General features: G+C 34.7%; 1 protein-coding gene across 8 annotated transcripts in view; it reads left to right on the top strand.

Moving 5' to 3' along the window:
* Nucleotides 1–20,840, top strand: part of LOC132697543 (high affinity cAMP-specific and IBMX-insensitive 3',5'-cyclic phosphodiesterase 8) — a 230,865-nt gene that overhangs the window by 166,476 nt on the left and 43,549 nt on the right. For 7 of the 8 annotated variants that reach the window (XM_060663140.1, XM_060663130.1, XM_060663132.1 and 4 more), the window contains one exon: nt 451–638. In XM_060663140.1, the coding sequence (XP_060519123.1) occupies nt 451–638 (188 nt within the window). Of the gene's footprint in view, nt 1–440; nt 639–20,840 lie in introns of all 8 variants that reach the window. The other variant, XM_060663149.1, reaches the window with a different exon arrangement.

Genomic DNA, 20,840 nt, shown 5'->3' with positions numbered 1-20,840 from the left:
TCATATTATAAAGAAGGAGACATAACGAAAAATATCGCAGGGAGGAATTTTAGTAAAAAATCAGTTTGGTCATCATTCGTTTAATTCGCAAGTACCAAGAATTTTCTTGAATTCAATATAGAACAATTATAACTCAAGCATTAACAATAAGATTGGTTTGCCCCTTTCTAAGCGAAAATCCACAAAATTTTATTTTAAGTTTAATAGTGATGAAATCTATAGGAACATGAATTTTGTATAATTTGAACTAAAGATACAAATTTTTTGTCCACTGAATTATGTTTCGATCATTTTAAAAAGAAGCACTATGAATAGTTTTACCGAAGATGCCGAAGATTGCAAAATTTGCTCAAAAATGCACAGAGAGAGAAAATTTATTTGTTGGTTTTGGAAGGCACCAAATAAAAACAAAATTTATTATAAATAATAAAAATAAAAAGTTTGTTTCAGCTTCTGCTGGTATTTTCGTTCACCGACGCGGTGAGCGAGACTCTGAGCAAAGCGGCCGAGAAGTTGGGCTTCGAAACGACTTCCTGTGACAGCGATAAGGCGTTGGAGGAATACCAAATACACTCGCATGATATGGTCGTCGTCGACGCAAGAATACACAAAAGTCCCGACAACGACCTACTCTGCAGGTAGGATACGAAAAATCAAAACATTTCGCTTCGCTTTCCAACGAAACGCTTGTATTATTCGGTTCAAATCGGAATTGAAATTTCGAGAAGGCTCTAATCAGAAAAAGTCGAGATAAATTGTTATTATCTCACTTTATCAAACTTTGCTAACGGCAAGCACAATCTGAGATCCACCTTTACGCCGATGCCAGATTTCTATTTGTTTCTGTCTGGCAGAAATATCGAATTGAGCATATTTATGAGTTCCAGGGTTTTGATTTTAGTGATACTACGGCTTCCATTTTATACGCTGACAAATTTTTTATACGTGAGAATTGTGAAACCGTCAAATGTCAAAAATGTCAAAATTTTCAACTTGATAACAATGCCAACTAATGTGTTTAACATTCTATTTTGTATTTATTAACGAACATTTCCCATACTTGACTAAATTGGTCTGGCAGTTTTGGTTAGTTTGTCATTTTCTGACAATTTTAACTCTTGTGACACTTTTCAAAACTTGTCGACATTATGAGCGTAGCAGTAATACAGGAGTAAAATTTGTAATAATATTAGTACTTGAACAAGTGTTTTAATGTTGTTATAAAGTATCATAATAATTTAATAATAATAATTTAGCAATAGACGACATGATCTTGATTTCTCACGAATAATTAAGCAGCTTTAGCCGTTTCCTCTATGTCGATCGGTACGTAGCTTCCTGGATTGAATATTACAATTGCAGTTTCGCTTTATAAAAGTTGAATAATTAATAATTTTCACGTTTTCGGAACTAATTGTCAAGAATCTTGATACTAAACAAGACTTGTTTACATAGAAACTAAAAAACCACTAGAATTAAAAGAATAACTTTTTCGGGAAGCGCCACTTTACCACTTCAGTTTTGTTTCCCATGGATCTGAGCCACTCCGGACATTTCCGGGATTTTAGCGCACGGGTTTGGAAGCAATCGGATGTTTTCTGAGATATTTCCCACGCATTGAATTGCGATGAAAACTAACGGTCGGAGAAAAAGTATAATATGCAATACGTTCGGTAAACTTTTTAAGTCACTCATTTATTACACACTCGCTCCGCTGCGTTATCTCGTGAATTATGTTCAAGCGAAGACGAGGTGACTTTTTAAAAACTTTATTTTCAAAATACAATCGAAAATTAAGAGTTTCTGCAGCAGCAGCTACAACAAGAATAATCATATTACTTAAAACTAAGACTTTATAGGTTCGTATCTCACGGTCTCTTCATATTACCATCGTGGCCAAATGCTGACATCGTAGATCTCACGGTGTCCTATCCCTATTACGTAAAAATCATTGTACATAACTCCTCCCTCCTCAAGAAGCAAACATATTGGAATGAGTTTGCTCCGGCTGATTGAATTTATTGGGTTCGGATTGATTATGTTGACATTTCGGTAGAAGTTTCTTTCTAAAAACGATCATTAGGGGTGCAATGACCGCTAGAAAAAATATAATAACAATAATATTAGTTATTAAACTTGCAGACGTAGGCTGGCCAATTTCTTCAATCGGTTGTAGTTCATTTGTTATCTGTTTTAATTGATATAGGTCTTGCAAGTTAATTTGACTGATGTTCGCTAATCTGTGTGACGTAATTGGTTTAAATTCTTCTATATAGACTTCAGGTCAAAGCAAAGGCTTTCCTTTCATAATTTTGGCATTGTTGTAATAAATTTTCTTGCCCAAGGTAATGTGACAAGTAGCTGGAATTTCTATGTGTTGGAATATCGATCTTAAGGTATCGATCAATTTTACACTTAGCAAATACCAATGTATTTTTAACAGCTAAGACAAGCACATTTTCTTGCGTTACTTGCTCTGCAAGAGGTTGTATTAATTCGATATGGTGTTTTCGACAGTTGCTTATAGGCTGATTTTCAAGCTATTGAATCGTGCATTCATCCTTCGAGTTGTAGTTTTCGTGGCAGTAGAAAGTATGCTCGATTTCGGGACAGCAGGACTCTTTGAAATGCATATCTTCTTTTTCTCGTGCGACATAGGGGTATTTTGGAATAATTATCGTGTTATTTTGGATAACAGGAAACAGGTGATGGAAAGAAAAATATTTAAGCCTTAAAATAGGGAAGTGAATAGCAAAAATTATTTTACTATCTGTAAATGTTACTTGAGTCCCTAAAAATTGGTAATAAGATAACGTGTTATTAAATTTTGGTAATTTGTTTATATCATAAATTGATTTTAAATAATCGATCATTTTCTGAATTTCCAAAACAGAAACTATTGAATTGTGTAAAGCATTAGTGTGTGCAAACACAATTGCGTTCTCTAAATTATCCAGAAAATTTATCAGGTTTTGACAGTCAAGTATAATTTGGGATAAAACACCTTGAAAGGTTATATATAACTAAAGATTATTGATCGTGTTATCAACAGATCCTTTTAATATATACATTGCTTTCTCTAGTTGATTTTGATTACGAAATAGAGTCGAAATCGTTAAGTTATAATTATCAATCAGCCGTTTCGATAAAGATATTTGAGAGTTTAAAGTTTTCAAGGGAATTAGTTTGATATCTTCACTATTTACTCGTCGAAGGGCTAGGGTTGCTAACGCCGATGCCACTAGGATCCTCGGGAGGTTCATTTTCCTGCGAATTTAATTTTTGTTAAGATTTTGGTCGTTTGGCAGAATTTTTATGATACGTTCCCGAATTGGTTTTAATTTTATAGGTTGTTTGATTTTTTAAAGTAGTTTTCTTAAATTTAGGTAAAACTTTATTACGTAACTTAGTACGAATGTAGAGCGGTTCGTCAATATCGAAATTCAGGGGGTCCTCGCGTTCTTTGTTTCTTTTATCAATTATTTTTTCTTTATTATTATTATTTTCCGAAATTAATTGGTAAACCTTTTTCGAACTCTCTTTGTGTTTTTGAACATAGTCCGAAATTATCACGTGGTCACTAATGTCAAAAGGATTTGTGTCATTTATATGACCTTTGATTATTTCAAAAGGCGTAAATTTCGTGACACTGTGTATGGAGTTATTATATCCTAATAAAGCGCGTTTTACAATTTGTTCTGGGTTGTATTGTTTATGTTCCTCTGTAAGACATCGATATGCTTCAATTATAGAAGAATGAAAACCTTCCACGGGGGAGTTAGGGAGTTAGAGTTACTGTTCTTTGAAGTGGTATAATGCAACTCAATTTTATACAATTTGCAAAAGTCCTCTATGTCTTTATTTTTAAACTCCGTTCCACGGTCTGACGTGATTTTTAAAGGTAAACCATGGTGTGATACAAAAGTTAGGAAGCAATCAATGACAGCTGTTCCTGTCAGACTTTTAAGAGAATACGCTTGACCGTATCTAGAAAAGGCGTCAAGAATGGTTAAAAATATTTGGTTGTCAATTTTAAAAGAGTCAATATGAATTTGTTCGAATGATTTAGATGTCATAGGTGTTAGACTAAATTTAATGACACTGGGATTTCTATCGTATTTGTTTTTCTGGCAAGTATCACAAATATTTACAAACCGCTCGATATCGTCGGACATTTTAGGCCAATAGAATCTAGTGGTCAATGCTATTTTCATTTCAGAGATGCCCCTATGGCAAGTTTTTGTGGTGTGGTAAATTTTTAATTTTTCCTGTTGTTCGTCCTGAGATTCCATATCCTCTAAGAATTTTGAACATTGAACAAACCTGTAGGAAGAATTTAGAAATATTTTTTGTACTGTTACAGTAATGCTTTGAGCTAGTTTTTCGGTTCTAAAATAAAGTGCGTAAAGATTTTTGGGGTCTATAAATTCCTTTAAGAATTTAATTATATGTGGGATAGGCTCAAGTTTTGGAAATACTACTAAAATTGTAGTGTTATTGAAAATATTTGAAAATTGACATTGGATTCGATTAATATCTCCTTCGGTTACAATTATTTGATTTTTATAAATATTCAATATTCTTTCTGTAAAGGGAATGTTAAAAATTGGATCGCTAGTATCTAGTAATGGCGGTTGATTTTGTGAATATTAAGCAGGTCGCAGAATAATGTCTGACAAAATATTTATTTTCTTTTGGGAATTGTTTCCTAGAATTGATTCTAATTCGTCCGGATTTAATTCAGGTAATTCTTCGGCACTTTCCAAGAAGTTGTCCATAGTTTCGTTCGCGTCACCGAGTTCATTAGTCGTAGATAAAGTTTCCAAGGCGTTAAGGTCAATGTTTTCGCTGGTATCTACGGGGTTTCGCGAAAGTGCGTCTGCGGCTTGGTTTTTCTTTCCTTTTTGATATTTTAAAATACAATCAAACTCTTCGAGTATGAGGCGCCAGCGAATTAAGCGACTATTTGGTTCTTTTAAACTTGAAAGCCAGATTAAGGGTTTATGGTCCGTGAGGACAGAGAACTTTGGTCCAAACAAATATGGTCTAAAGTATTTACAACCAAATACAATTGATAGGAGTTCCTTCTCGATGCATAACTAATTGGACGACCATTTTGTGATAATATTGCTCCTATAGCATAATTTGATGCATCAGTTGTTAATTCGAAAGGTTTGGTAAAATCGGGGTACGCAAGTACTGGTTCTGATAGTATATTTTTACAATATTGGAAACAATCCACAAATTCTTTAGAGTGTATTACTTTCTGGTTTTTCTTTAGACATTGAGTTAATGGTTTGGTGATCTTCGCAAAATTTTGTATAAATTTACGATAATATCCGAGCAAGCCTAAAAATTGTTTAATTTCTTTTTGTGTACGCGAGGTATCGCGAATTTTTGAATGGCCTCGATCTTTTTCGGGTTTGGTTTGATGCCTTCTGGCGTTACTACGTGCCCTAAAAATTCGATTTCTTTTCTTAGGAACTCGCATTTGTCCAGTTGAATTTTTGATTTTGCATTGCGTAATTTCGCAAATACAAGGTGCAAATTTTGAATGTGTTCCTGCAAGCCTGTACTAAAAATAATTATGTCGTCCATATAGACCATACAAATTTTATTCTGAAGATCTTTAAGGACCTCGTCCATAACGCGTTGAAAAGTACTCGGCGCATTTTTCAATGCCAATGGCATTCGTAGATATTCATAATGTCCGTTTTCCACGGAAAACGCTGTTTTTTCTATCGAATTTTGTACCATCTCGATCTGGTGAAAACCGCTCGCTAGGTCTAAAGCCGAAAAGTATTGTGATCGTCCTAACTCATCTAGTATATCAGAAATGTTTGGAATGGGGTATCGATCGTTGATTGTTTTAATTTTCTAATTGACATTGTATTGATTCATCGATTGTTTCAAAATATTCTTGAGGAAAATTATTTTCAAAACGCGGGTCAAAATAATCTAAGTTATCCTCAGAGTCTTGGTTGTCGAAGTTCGTCACGTCATTTGAATGTAATTCTTCAAAGACATTTCGCGTGTTTGGGTTCGATCGGAAATAGTCGTTTTGGTTTCGATATTGGTCTCGTCTTATGGAAGGTGTCCTAGACGTTGTCGACATAGGTTCAGGTTTGGGCAAATCGCGTGGGTTTGTTTGTCCGGGCTTAAATACATTTTTTGGTTTACCAAAAACTTGACTGTTGGTAAAGTATTTTTGAGGGGGTAGTTGTCTGGGCCTTACGTCAACTGGGCCAGTTGGAAACATTTTTTGTGGGGGCTTAAAGCAATTTTGATTAAAAGGTTGTTGACCGAATCGCGTTAAGTTACCAAATTGTGCGGGGTTACTAAATTGCTGATTTGGAAATTGAGCGAGATTGGGTGGTACAAACGCATTATTGCTAAACGGTCTTAAAAATTTTGAAGATGTTGATTTGTCGGTGCACTGTTTAAATTTTGGAAGTTCGGTTTTTGAGATTTATAAGGCTCGTTCAGAGTCTCATACAATCTTTCAAAATTTTCGAATTCATTTACATATGCCATGGCATCTTCGAAACTTTGCGGTGTTTTTAAATGCATATTGTTTTTTAAGACGCCTGTGCACCCTGCGATAAATGTATTTAGGGCGGTTAGGCATAATGTTTAATATATGAAAGCTTTTCTTCCGGTGTATATTTAGACTCGTTACTTATACGCTGTGCAATGTCGCTCCTTAATAATTGAAGTCTACTTCCAAAATTTATCAAGTGTTCGTTTTTATTGGGCCTGATATTTTTCTTTCACTAAAGGTTAGATTTTTGAAAATTTCGCTAATTTCAGATTCTACGTCACTACTTAATGCTTTGAAATATTCGCAGCTTGTTTCTGATTCACAATTTAAAATCAAAAATTGATCGATTTAAAAAAAAATTGTTTTCCTAACTACTTGACGTCCGATACGCCTTGCGTAAAATTATCCATATTAAAAGCCTTAACGGAGGATCTTAAAGGGGCGAAAGGAAAAAATCGCACTTACGGTTTTCCCTTCCCTGATCCTTTGTTGCACACTGTCTACGAGAGTCTTCTCTGGGTTCGCCAACAAGTTCTTTGGATTACGCTGTAGCGGTTGAAACCACTCCTCAGGGTAGCCTAATTCGGTAAGTGTCACTTTTCCGCACAATGCAACGTACACACACGAATTGTCTCTGCTTTTTCGTTTTCCGAATTCCGAGGGCACAATCCTACCGACTGCGCCAATTATGTTCAAGCGAAGACGAGGTGACTTTTTAAAAACTTTATTTTCAAAATACAACGAAAATTAAGAGTTTCTTCAGCAGCAGTTACAACAAGAATAATCATATTACTTAAAACTAAGACTTTATAGGTTCGTATCCGAAAAGCTGACAATGTGAATCTCACAGTCTCTTCATAGTACCATCGTGGCCAAATGCTGACATCGTAGATCTCACGGTGTCCTATCCTTATTATGTAGAAATCATTGTACATAACTCGTGTCAAATACACTCGTGAGTCAAATGCCGTTTACCGCGCTTGTTGCATAACATACTATTATTATCTACATATCTATTTTGAACATATTTTTTACCATTCCATTAGAAACGAATAATAATCTCCCGTTCTTAGATGTTCTTATTAATAGAAAATCGGATCTAATATTAGATCATTTAGTTTACAAAAAACTCATGCACGCAGGCCGATACCTAAATGCGTTGTCACATCAACATTTGGCCCAGGAGTCTTCGGTTACTAACTCTCTTGTTTACAGAGCTATTCAACCCGAATCACATAATTAATTACCCCCATAGAGATACTAGACATTCCATAATAAAATACCTTTCACCACAACCTCCCATTGAAAAAACGCAAGCTACTCTGGTCCTTCCTTACCGTGAGAACATTGCTAACCACATGTCAAAAGTTCTTAAGAACTTCAAAACGAACAGGAATAGTTAAAACATATATAAGATATCAACTAGGCTAGAAACAAATTTTTTTGTATTCAATCAATTCTTCTACGAAAAAACTAATCTAAGCAGGTACTGAATAAAATACACCCAAACAACAGCATCAAAAACCGATGCAGGAGGAATCCAGAAGATTTGAAAATAATAGTATTAAATCGAATCAGAATTTAAAAAAAGTATTGTTTCAAACCCGATGGGAAACACGTATTCGCGGAGGAGTTTGTCTTTCCGGAGGGATTTTTGAAAAAATGTTTAACAATAGGTCCCATCCATATTTCCCGCAAATATAATTGCCAGGTTCGGAGAGAGCGTAAAAAATAAGATGCACAATAGACTTTTAATGCGAAATATTAATTTAATATAATATGATCCGTATCTCTTCTACTTCCCTTATAAATTTTCCACTCGAGCTAGTCTTTCAGACTTCGTTATTTTGCTTTTTTGTATAGCTATCCCAGTCCAGGAATATTACCGTATAACGGTTGGAATGAAATTCGATTCACGTTGGCGATTTCCATTTCAGAACGGGCCCTTGTTAGATCGGACACAGCGTATATATTATTTATTCCCCCTCTCTGCCGTTATAGCAGCGGATTTCTGTCCATTTCGGTCGATTATCTTTCGAGTTGACGATTCTGCGCAAAACATTGGGGGCATTTCGGTTCACTTAAAATCACAATTTTTATAGTTATAGAGTGTAGTGCTCTCACAGATAAATTGTTTTAGTTTTTTCAATGTAATAAAAGTCCCAGTCCCATTAACAAAAAAGCTTTTAAAATATTATTAGGCTTTCTTGGTATATATCTACACTTATATATAATATACTGCTGGAGTCGTTCTTGAATTGAGGTTTTTCAATAATAGTGTTAAACTATCGCGTTTGTATATTTTTCCAATGTATGTTTTTCGTAATTTAGACAAGGTTATAAGGTAATGAATATAAAACATTTAATTTCTTTAAAGTTGAGTTGTACTATTTAATGGAGTAAAAAGTGATTTTAATCATTTGGACGAATTATAGGAAACTGCCATACAATATTTAGAAAGAATATGTTTTTCTTTTCTCAGATCATCTATATTTGCCCCTAATAAGAAGGTCTGTCTTGGATAGTCTTGTTGTTTACACAAAATTGTAGAATTTGTGAATTGGTGGAATTATCATCACACCATTCGCTAATAATTGAAACGCACAACAGGTTTGAAATGTCGGCAGAATTTGCTGGTAACCCTATTGTTTTCCACTTTGGTATGTAAATCATTTACATAGATATATTATTTTGTTTAATTCTATTATTTTTGGATATTTTATTTTTATTATATATGCCGCTCCCGCCATTTTCGAAGGCGTCTTAGTAACACGTTTTTTGCTGGGCTATATAGGATTGAAGCCACAATAGTATAGTGGGAACTGTAACAATGTCTGTCCCATTTTTACTACCAGCGAGCCACAAATATGTTCAATGATTTTAAAACTTCTAAAATCTCACTTTTTTGTATCTTCCTTCAAAGAATATTTCACTTTAGTTTTTAACTTTGTATTATTTGACCCTGGAACTTTATGTAGTTGATAACTGTGATCACCCGCTAGTAACTCCACTACCTACTCCTTGTACATGCAGTAAACTTTTCTACCAACTCAGTCCTGGTGGCCTTGGTCAAAGCATTTGCTGGAACCCAAATCTTTAAGCTCCGTTCTTGATTTAATAAAATTGAACATTATTCTCGTCATAGAATTAAACGATATCTTAGCCAAATCACATAATTCATTTGCACCAGCATCAGCGTAATTCAAAAAAAATAGTTTCTATAGTTTCTACAATTTGCTTTCTTGACAGATTCATTTTGGAAAAAAGTCATTAAGTTTTCTATTGCCATGATGTACCGAACATGGATCAGTTTTACCTTCCTAGCCTAATACACTTTCAGTGAGAAATTAAGACTCTGTTTTTTAAAATAAAAAATCTATTCATTGTCGTTTCAAATAATCATTTTATACCAGCCCATACTAGTGTAACTTTATTACTGGAGGAGACAGTGAGCAGGTCAAAACCATTTATTTGGAAAAGCACTTGACACTGTTTCCCAGTGACATTTCAACTATCACAATCATCACTAATAATCATCTGTTCGGCCACAAAATAGTCTAAATTCACCACATTTTTGTGCAGCGTCGAGCAAATATTGTAATGGTTCCGAAAAATTGACCTTTCGCACCCTTTCTTACTTTAGAGATAAATCTCTACCCGGAAAAAAATGGGGTGCTAATTTCGAAACCACAGATCGGGCGTGCAGATAAGGACTATTTTTTATGCGGACGTCGCATGTTTGCGCCTGTTACGTAAGTGTCAGTGCGAACATCACACGCGTATCTCCGTCTAATCCTTTATAAGTGAATGACAATTATTTATTTATCTCCAATGTGAAGTAAAACGTTGCCTTATCAGTCCTACGTCACACAGTCATCCTGCGCACAGTATTATTGTACTAGACCCGTCGTAATATTATTTATTTAATAAAGTTGACGTTAAAAAGACAACAAAAATCTGTTAGCGATATCTTATGTATGGCCTCCAAAAGTCACGTATGCTGAGTCACGAACGGCAGTACGACGTACACCGAAGAGCCGAAAGCAATCAATCTTATAATAGGTGGTTAAATAGAAAAGAATCTTACAATAGATTCGAACGGAGCTCATGTGTCACCTAGTGTCGTATCTATTTCTGAACTTTAAAATCGATCGAGTACGCAAGCGTCAACATCGACATTCAAATTAACCAGCTACGTTCCGGATAACAGCCCTTACGCAATCTGTGATTGGTTAGAAGACGCTACGAAATTAAGAGACGAATTAAACATCAGTGATAATTTAATGATCGCTGAAGCAGGCGAGGATGCTTTCAGAGCAGGATTGCCGTATTAGCGATATCTTCTGTATGGCCGTCAAAAGTCACGTATGCTGATTCAGGACGGACGAGCGACATGCCCTTCCAGCTACAAAAGAACGAACGGCAGTACAAGGTACACCGAAGAGCCGAAAGCAATCAATGTTGTAATAGGTGGTCCAATAGAACAGTGCTTTGGTTTTTGGAGAGAGTTTTATTCAAGGTTGACAACCTTCTACAAAAGGCGAAGTCTAGTCTTACGACTACTTACACTTGACCATTTTTTATATCTTACTATATTTGGAAATTAAAAAAAATAATAATAAGAAGAAAGCTTCTAGAGTACTACAGTTAACTGAGCCACAAGTAAAAATCATTTGAGGTCTCTACGAAACCTGTTAAGTGGAAACTCACTACGGGGCCGAACAAGGTACTCATACTATGCTCATAGCCAGTTTACGATTGTCTGTTGCTGTATTTATTTCGGCAGAACAGCCCGTATAAACTAGAGTACAGAAGAATGGATCTTTCTATTGACTCTTTATCTGCGACATCAGTCTGATTACGAGAAGATCTTCAGACCAGTTCCTAGTAGACAGATGATATATAAGATAAACAAGTTCGTGCATCGCTTCAATTAAGCATATCGGACTGTAGTTTACGTTGCATGTTGAAAAAAACTGAAATATCAGTGTTATCGTCGTCGTTTGATATATCCGCTAACGGAAGACGTTCCTGACGCGCAATTCTCTGGAGCTATGAAACACAGTTTAAATTAGATGGACTGATTAACCGGCACAATTTCGTTAACTCGCCATCTGAGAATGCGTTGAGTTGAAACTTCCTGGGATAACAGTGGGGGCTGGAATTCCACGCCGGTGGTCTCCTTGACACGCATTTCTTTGAGGGGAGCGTTAACACAGGTAATTATCTGGAACTCCTTATGGATTTAAAGGGCCAACTTGATAATAACCCAGACTTAGCAGATATTGGCTATTTCGGACAAGATGGCACCCCATAGAAATTATTGCCACCTGCACCTGCAGAATGCTGAGTTGGATATGTGGATAGGGAGAAGTGGAGGTTTTGAGTATACAGCACGGTCTCCAGACCTGACGCCGTGTGATTTTTGTTTGTGGGGAGTACTCAAAAGTAAAGTGTTTACCACCCCCTTACATAATATTGAACATTTGAAAATAAGAACTGAAGGGGAATCTGACGCTCTCCGAGCTCACCCAGGGTTATTTGACAAGACATGTTCAACTGTAAAGAAGCGTCATACTTGCATTCAGGAAGGTAGCAAGCAATATGAGCACAAAATGTAACATTTAGAACATAATTACATTTTTATGATAATTATCAATCAAGAAACTTGTTTCAGTATGCTCTTATTTTCTGTCGGTTTTGTATGCAAATCGGCTAACTGACTTATGCCGGGCCGTATTTACGGATCACATAGCAGAATAAGCCTTTTACAATGGCCATAAAACATGGGCTTTGATGCGTGTCATTTTTCACTTTTCATATAATCGGGAATTTTAGCATCTGTAAATATGACAAAGTTGTTTAGGAAGGCATTTTTATTTTTTGGGTAGAATCCCATTACTACCTACTTACTTGAATTTAATCTTAGATTATTTTGACAGGCATAGTTAGAAATTATTTGCATATGATTATTTGTTTTCAAACAAGCCGTTTAATATTCCAATATCAAACAAATGTGAAGTGTCGTCTGCAACCGCTTGATGGTGTGTTACATACAACCTCACTCTCCTCTATCATTACTAAAGCCACTGACAGTTTATTGTTAAGCGCCGATATAATTTCACTGGTCATATTGACAAGGGGTGAAGTAGTACTGTGGTTTTTGCGAAACCCTGACTGCAAAACGTATATAACATCATTACGTATAGCATAGGCAGATAACTGAGGTTAAATAACCATTTCCAGTACTTGGGCCAGTGTTCAAATCAGAAATATTGGTCTCAAATCACTTTATGTGCTTAAAAATAAGATTTTGTTGTATGTGGTGTTGGTGGGGTGTCAAATATGTTTAAAATATTGTCTGTTAAAAAAGAAATATTATCCTCAATGTTATTGATATAATATTGTTAGAACGTCGAAGGACCACCCTGTTTTTGGTCAGTCCTGGAACTACCAAACTTAAAAACTTTACTTATTTTTGAACAAATCGTTACAATGTGCCTGGCGGCAGCGTGATGATTTTGGACACATGCGTCCTTAGGCGGAGATGTCTGAATCGCATCTTTTTGTCGGTGTGCGGTGTAACACGCATCCATCTGCTTCAGCTGCGCGTACATACACGGAACCTTTTGTCAATAAAGAAAATCACACACGTAACTTCACTTTACGCTCGAACAAATATATTGAATCCCAGTCAACTAACTGAAGATATACTAAGAATTCTTGATTACTAAGTGGGTTGAAATTTCTGTATGTGAAAAACTTGAGATAAATAAACGAAAACGGTCGTAAATTCGTAACCGAACAAGTTTAATCTTAAAAATCATTCATTACGTTGCGGTGTTTTGAGATTCAGCGGTTATTATCAAAATGTATATATAGCAGATTGATTTCAAGTACCTATGCTTAGGCAGTTGATAACAAGGAGTTTTAATTTAATCGCTATATTTTAGTCAAGTTCCTGTTAATACATTTCTGTTCTTCTCTTGATATTTGGAAATAGGTATTTATGTCTGATGCCTATTTACATTCGGAGCTGGAACCTTTTTCCAGATGGCTAGTAGTAAGGTGGTGTGAGCAATAGTTGCTTTCAATAAAGGAAAAATCACATTGGATAACTTTGAGGTTGGATTTTATTTTTAAAAAATCTTTTGCTAGGCTTTAATTATGAACCGCATATTGATTGGCTCATTAAATCCTGCATGATATGATAATTGCCTGTTTTAAGAAAAAAGTCTTATCTCAGACTAAAGTTATTACAAAAAGTAAAGTACGTACTCAGGAGATTTATTTTTAGCGGAGACTTTTAACGCGTAATAATACTTTATCTTGGGGAATTTTTAAAGATCGGCTTGCAGATTAGTGTAAAGCGACAGATTTTAAAAAAATCTCGTTTAACTGTCGATCCAGTCAACGAAGGTTTAATTAATCAATGTCGATTGTGAGCTGAAATTGTTCAACACACACTTCACTATATCACAGCTACATTACTTACTTAACTAAATGACTCTTGAGGTAGTGTTGTCTGTTTGGGCGAGTCTACTGAAACAGAGTTGAGGTTCTTTCAATGCCGCAGGATCAAAAAACTTTCAGGCTAAGCTGTGCACTAGAACCAAGAGTTTCGAAATATCAATTCGCCATAATCCTTAATCGAAAATTTTTCTTATCTCTACTTTGAGTACTTGATTATCTCGAGGAAAACAAAAAATGTTTCTAAGGCGGTGTAAATGATCGGCAGCGAAAATCGAAGGAATTTTCGGATCATGAAATTGGTGAAACCAATGAAACCCCATGTGAATAATATTTTCTATTTTCAGCTACGATCAAGTTACGTTGGATGTTATAATGCATATGCGCACTGCAGACAGAAAGGCGTATGACCAAGATGACGAAGTATATTATTGTGCTGCAAGAGGCACCTGGAAATATTCAATTGCATTATTTCGTTTTGTCTCAGCAAATAATTGAATGTCTTCATTTAATAACAACTTGTTCATCGGAAATTTTTTATCAATATTTTTTTTCAAATTAAATTTACAAACCGTACAATGGGCCAAAATGAATAAAACAAAAAATTAATACAACACATCCCTTATAATTGTAATTCACTTTTGAACAGAAAAAATGAATAAAGGTCAATTAATCAATAAAGACCAGAAAAATGTTCGAATAGACGTTTGAAAGAAAGGAAGAAAACAGTATATTATGCAAAAAGTTCGATAAACGGCATTTGACTGACGAGTTTATTTGACACGAGCGGAGCGAGTGTTTAATAAACTAGTGACTTAAAAAGTTACCGAACGTGTTGCATTCTAAATTTTTGCGCAAAACAACAGGAATACATTCACTGACATGACAGTTAGAATTGTTAAATGTCAAAATTCAAGGCGTGGGAAATATCTCCAAAAAAATCCGATTGCCCCCACACAAATCGCGGCAATGCCCGAAGTGGCGCAGATCCATAGGAAACGGTATTTTACAGACAGGAGTAGAAAAATAATGTTAATAAGATTGACAATACATTGAGGTCTAGTTGATTAAGTCCAAAACATTCTGTATCCTAACCATAAGGAATGCTTAAATACCTACCTTCATTCTACAGAAGTCGATAGCAAAAGTAGAACGTATATTTCTAGATTTGGCTGGGAATTCCGGAACTATCTGAGAGTTCCCATGATTCCCATTTCCCTCATCTCTGACATACACGCAAACGTTTTGGTTGGTGTATATCTCAAGAGAATAAAGACAAGTCCTATATGCATCAGGTATCACCGCTGTTCTCCAGTGTAATACTTTCCATAGCCTCTTTACTTCAACTGACGGTTAGTTCTGGTTAGTGGTAGTTTGCTAAATACACATATTTAATCCAGCATTGTGTCATTTGTATTCTCATTCCATCTGTTTTTTTAGTCTAGTTGTTAAGTACATTTTGAAGATATATCTTGAAAAGTGTCGGGGAGAGACAACATCCCTGTTTTGAGCCTTTAGTTATGGCTTTTCCATATATTTTATTTGGGTCTATCTTCATCAATGCCCACTTTGCTCTTCTATGTCAGTAATATTCTTTTCTATTCTCTGAGTATTCGGTCGTACAACCTCCCTATCGAACTTGTACCGATGTTGTTCTTCGACCAACTGCATTTGCTGTCGATTTTTCCACTGAAACACTATAGTGTATAAGAAAGAAACAGACAAGCGGACAAAATACGGGCGTTAGGTATACGAACTCGCAGTGTTTGTAGAAGCGTATAGCGTTGTGAGATAGATCAATTTCGTATAAAACGCATAATTTGTAACTTTCTGGCAAACTTTTCTCGTCGAAAGTCTCCCGCTTCACCCGTATCATTGTCGTCGGTGGTCTCAATTGGATTCCAACACGCCCGCATTCTGTTGCCGGTAAATAAGTATCTCATTATTTTACTTTTCCAACTGGGAATGCCCGTAGGCTATTAAAACTTTCGGTCCGGCTGTAATATTGGAGCGTAACGGATTTGCTTTCGTCTTCTAATTCGTATCCCGAAGGCCTTTCGATAATTGAGAACTCCTCAATTTAATGAACGGCAGTTTTGAAGTGATCAGTACTTGTTATTGGTTATTTGTAATATATCTCCTCTGCTAATACATAAAACCAAAATGACTAAGATATTTAGCATCATTAAGAGACACGCCATATACAGAAATCCCGGCCCATATTTCCGAATTTAAGATAATTTTACAGGTCTGACAGTTTTGACTGATATGATGGATGACGTTGTTAAAGCACTGAATGAGAATAATGCTAGTGGCCCCAAAATAGTCGTTAAAAATAAATGGAAGAAAGATAAAAACCTGCATCTTTTATGTTATTAGGATGTTTTATGACTTCGGTAGACTGTCGATTTTTTTTTGGATGAAAGTGTTAGATACTAGTGTTTTGGTCTTATCGAATAAAAATCTGATGGCTTGTCTCGTGATGATTTCAGAAACTGCTTTTGTCGTTATTTGTCAAGGCTTGACTGATCTCTGGTGTTCTTTGATTCTATTGCACCGATGTACTTTTTGCCGTAGCTGCACCTTATACTGTAAACATCGAGAATAATTTTATCTTTAACCGATCGTAGATAATGGGAGATTTTAGGACAAATAAGAGAATGCAGTTTTGATGTTATATTTTTCAGAATTTTTGATATTTGATCAGTAACAAAGAGGATCAATTACATGGTTACTTTGAGTAAGTACATAAATGCATTGTTTGACAAAACATATGATATCTTGATAGTAGTAATTATTATAGAGAAGAACTAAGGTAAGATATATTAATTCGGGTTCAGGCAGTGATACTGCTCTAAAAACTAAGGAATTAGTCACAGAAGATTTTGGTCTGAATGGTGATATTGCATTTAGTTGTTCATCACTATGAGTAGGTCTTCTATTGGTAGTAATCAGTTTCAAACAACGCCCTGAAGAAGTCAGCATGTTTATCGAAACATCACCAAGCCAGAGTTAATACTTATTGCAGGAGACCAAAAAGAATTATTATTTTTAAAAGTGTTTTTGTCATGTCAATCAACTAATATCCTTCTAACCCAGTCCAGGACTCAGGAATTCGCCAAATCAAGTACTAGGGCAAACACACTCTCCGAAAATAAAAACTTTCATAGATTCCCCACCATCCTGACTTCAAATATTGACCCGCTAAGGCGTTTTAAAGCTCAATATTCTATTAAAGAAGAGCAATTTTAATTGTATGTCGAGAAAACATCTGCCATAGCGAGACGTTCGTTCCTTTCGCCGCGGATAGAGTAAACCAAGTTCGCTTCCGCGAAAAGTTTTAATTTAACTCACTTCCAAGTTCAAATATTGACACACGTTTTATCGAAAGGCTGAAACATCAGATAACCCTCTTTAACCTATTATCAATATAAACCACGAAAATTCCATATAATAAGGCGATCGTTAGAGACGTCGAGCACGATATAAATAAAATCGACTTATGAATAATGCAAAAGTGCGGGGAAAGCTTTTGTCGCTAATTTACCATACTGAAATTCCTACCCCACTGGTGTCAGGAGCGCGGCTGCGAAATTACTGCCGCATCATCCCCTGAAAAATATTCATGCGTTCAGAGGATATGTAAAAAATTGTAAAAGAACAAACAAGGTTTTATTTCAATGAAAGAATTGATATGAATAAAAATAATTCTACGGAACTGTGGAAAACTATTAATGGAATTGTGGGTGGAAAAATTAATAACAAACCAACAGGAATTTGTTTTGGTTAGTAGATTGAATAATATTCGAAAGAGAAATCATAGTGGTGTTTTTGGAAATAATGTAAGTATAGAGCAGATGGAGCAATGCAAGTTGCTTGGAGTAATAATAGATGAACATCTGACTTTTTCCAAAAATGCAGAAGTATTGCTACTAGGAATAACAATAATAATAAGTTACTGCTCTTCAATCCTATGTTTGGTGTCTGGGCACACGGCCAGGAATCTCTTCTATCCAAAGCAATATCACTGTCTCCACCCCAATTTCTTAACCACCTCAACGTTTCTTTTAAACAATTATCGTCATCAAGATGTCATACGTTCGATGACTCTTAGTTTGCCACTGCAGTACGTTCAGAATATCAGGGATCAAATATCAAAAATTATTAAAGAATATAACTACAAAACTAGATTCTCTACTTGAGCCGAAATTCCGCTACTAGACAAAATTCTTATCGAGACAGCAACTGTGGCAAAGAATACTTTGGAGGAAAGAGTCGAAAAATATCAATCAAGGCTAAAAGAACACTAAAAATCAGTCAGTGAATATTATCACGAACTAGGACACAGATTTTATTCGATGAGAACAATATACTTGCATCTTCTATCCAAAAACTCTTCAATTAAATATAAACTAAAAATAAAATAAACTATTTCCTAGTCTAAAATAGCCAATTACACGCTGAACAAGCGTGCACAAAACGTCTCTTGAAGACAGCAGCTTCTTTAACCACTGTCGAGAGTCAATTCACACGGTGTCACTAGATTTTGATATTTTCATGTTTGTCATTTCACACGTCACTCAGAGACTGCACACGTGCTGTTATGAAGAAGTGTACTCAGGGTAAAATAAAATAGTATGTAACATGTTGATGAACTTCTTCAGTCACTTATTAAGTTTATTAAACATCATTACTGAAATACGTTACATTCCAGATATCCAGGCTATTTATGAATGTCTTAACCGTGCTAGCTTAGGTAATAATGAACGGGTAATAGGTGAGTGTTTTTGAGTACCTGTCTCTATAGTTGTGTGGATAGTTGATATTTTGCTCCTCCCACACGGATATCTTCCAAAACCATTTGTAGAATGTGTTTGGTCTCGCTACTAAACCCGTACGCTGTGAATTCCTTTTCTTAAATTGAAAATACTTGATTTCATCGAAGCATCCGTCTTAAGACTTCAAATATATTTCTAATACGTCCACGAATATCGATTATTAATTTTTGGCGCCCCTCTCTGCGTTCACATACGCTCACGACCCTACTTCTGACGTAATAAAGTCGTATTCGAAGATGCCGCTGACAGCCAGGAACGTTAAGTGGAAATTTCTGGTTTGTTGATGAGAACTCTCGACGTTGATATTAATTACTGGCTTGCATACGACTGACTACCTACTCACTTAGGTCCGACGAGGTTATAATGTGGAGATGGTAATTCTTGTAAACTCACTGTGCCGCAATTTGCATATGTCTGCGGTGATGTCTTGCCTTTGACTTTTATTCATTTACTTATAGTTTACCATTTTATGTGCTAGATTTGATTGTTTTGATTATTTCGTTGCAAAGGGGAGTGCGTTATAAAGGCAATACGAAATCACAACTTCATTGGACAATTTAACGTGCTCTCTCTCTAAATAGACAGATTTTTTTTAAGAAGCTCGATAATGCGAAAAACCAAAGAAATGTGAGAAATAATATTAAAACTCTGCTTGGGAAGGAAGTAACACATACTAGAACCTAAAAATTTGTTTTGCTTCTCTATTTGGATTACCAGCCGATCCTAATACTATAGTGGATTTTTTGAATATAATTTGTTAAATTTATTTCAACTTTTATACACTTGGACCAAACTATAATCCACAACTCTGTCCTGGTGACTTTTAAATAATTTGTATTATTATTATCATTAACATATAATTATATTATAAATATAATATATTTATTTCAACTAATATAATTATATTATGTATCAAAATGTATTCCCAAATTTTTAAACACTCTGCATACGCTAGAGTGACAAAACTTGTAGCTCTAAAACACACACGTAGATGTTCTTGCTTTTTATTTGGTGGATTTTATACAGACTTTACAAATATCGTCTACTAAGTTTTGCCGTTTTTGGAGTGCATTTGAAAATTATAGAAAACTGTACAACAACCGTATCACAATTGAAAGTACAAACAAATTGCACATTTTAGCTTTTAAATAATTCAAATTATAATGTATTGTATTAAATTAATATAATAATATTGTATTAATATATCAAAAAATTGTCCTCAAATTTTGAACTTACAATTCATTTCGGAAATTCGGATCCTCTAAAATATCGTCGTATAAGTTTTGACGTTTTTGGATATTCATCTGTTTATCACGTCTTACAGATTACGTTTTATGGTAAAAAGAAAGTTATTGAAAAAAAAACCATTAGAACATCTATTAGAAGATAAGCACAGCATATCCTCACACCAAAATGTATTTATTAAATGATACTGAAACATTGTAAATTGATTAATATCAATTTAATAATATTGTATTGATATATTGAACACTGCAAAAAAAATAACAGTAATGATAATAATAATAAGTGAGAGAGAGAGTAGAGAGTGAGAGCCGCTCGACACATCCAAAGGATAAACCAGAAAATAGAGGGTTGGTGACAAAAGGGGCAACAGACATGACCGAATATACCGAGATAGACTTAAAGATTTCTGGAACCCAGAACACCAACAGTTGCCACTTCCAGCTCAAAAACTTGGTGATAAAATAAGATCCATTTTGCGACGTAAAGCATTTAGTGAGCTGGAGCTTATTCAGCACTATATATATATCTATATATATATATATATATATATATATATATATATATATATATATATATATATATATATATATATATATATATATATATATATATATATATATATATATATATATATATATATATATATATATATATATATATATATATATATATATATATATATATATATATATATATATATATATATATATATATATATATATATATATATATATATATATATATAT

This window comes from Cylas formicarius, unplaced genomic scaffold (genome assembly GCF_029955315.1).
Source record: "Cylas formicarius isolate icCylForm1 unplaced genomic scaffold, icCylForm1.1 PGA_scaffold_10__41_contigs__length_53128322, whole genome shotgun sequence".
Lineage (NCBI taxonomy): Eukaryota > Metazoa > Arthropoda > Insecta > Coleoptera > Brentidae > Cylas > Cylas formicarius.
Note: the sequence above shows the minus strand (reverse complement) of the source record. Positions and strands in the feature narration are given on the sequence as shown.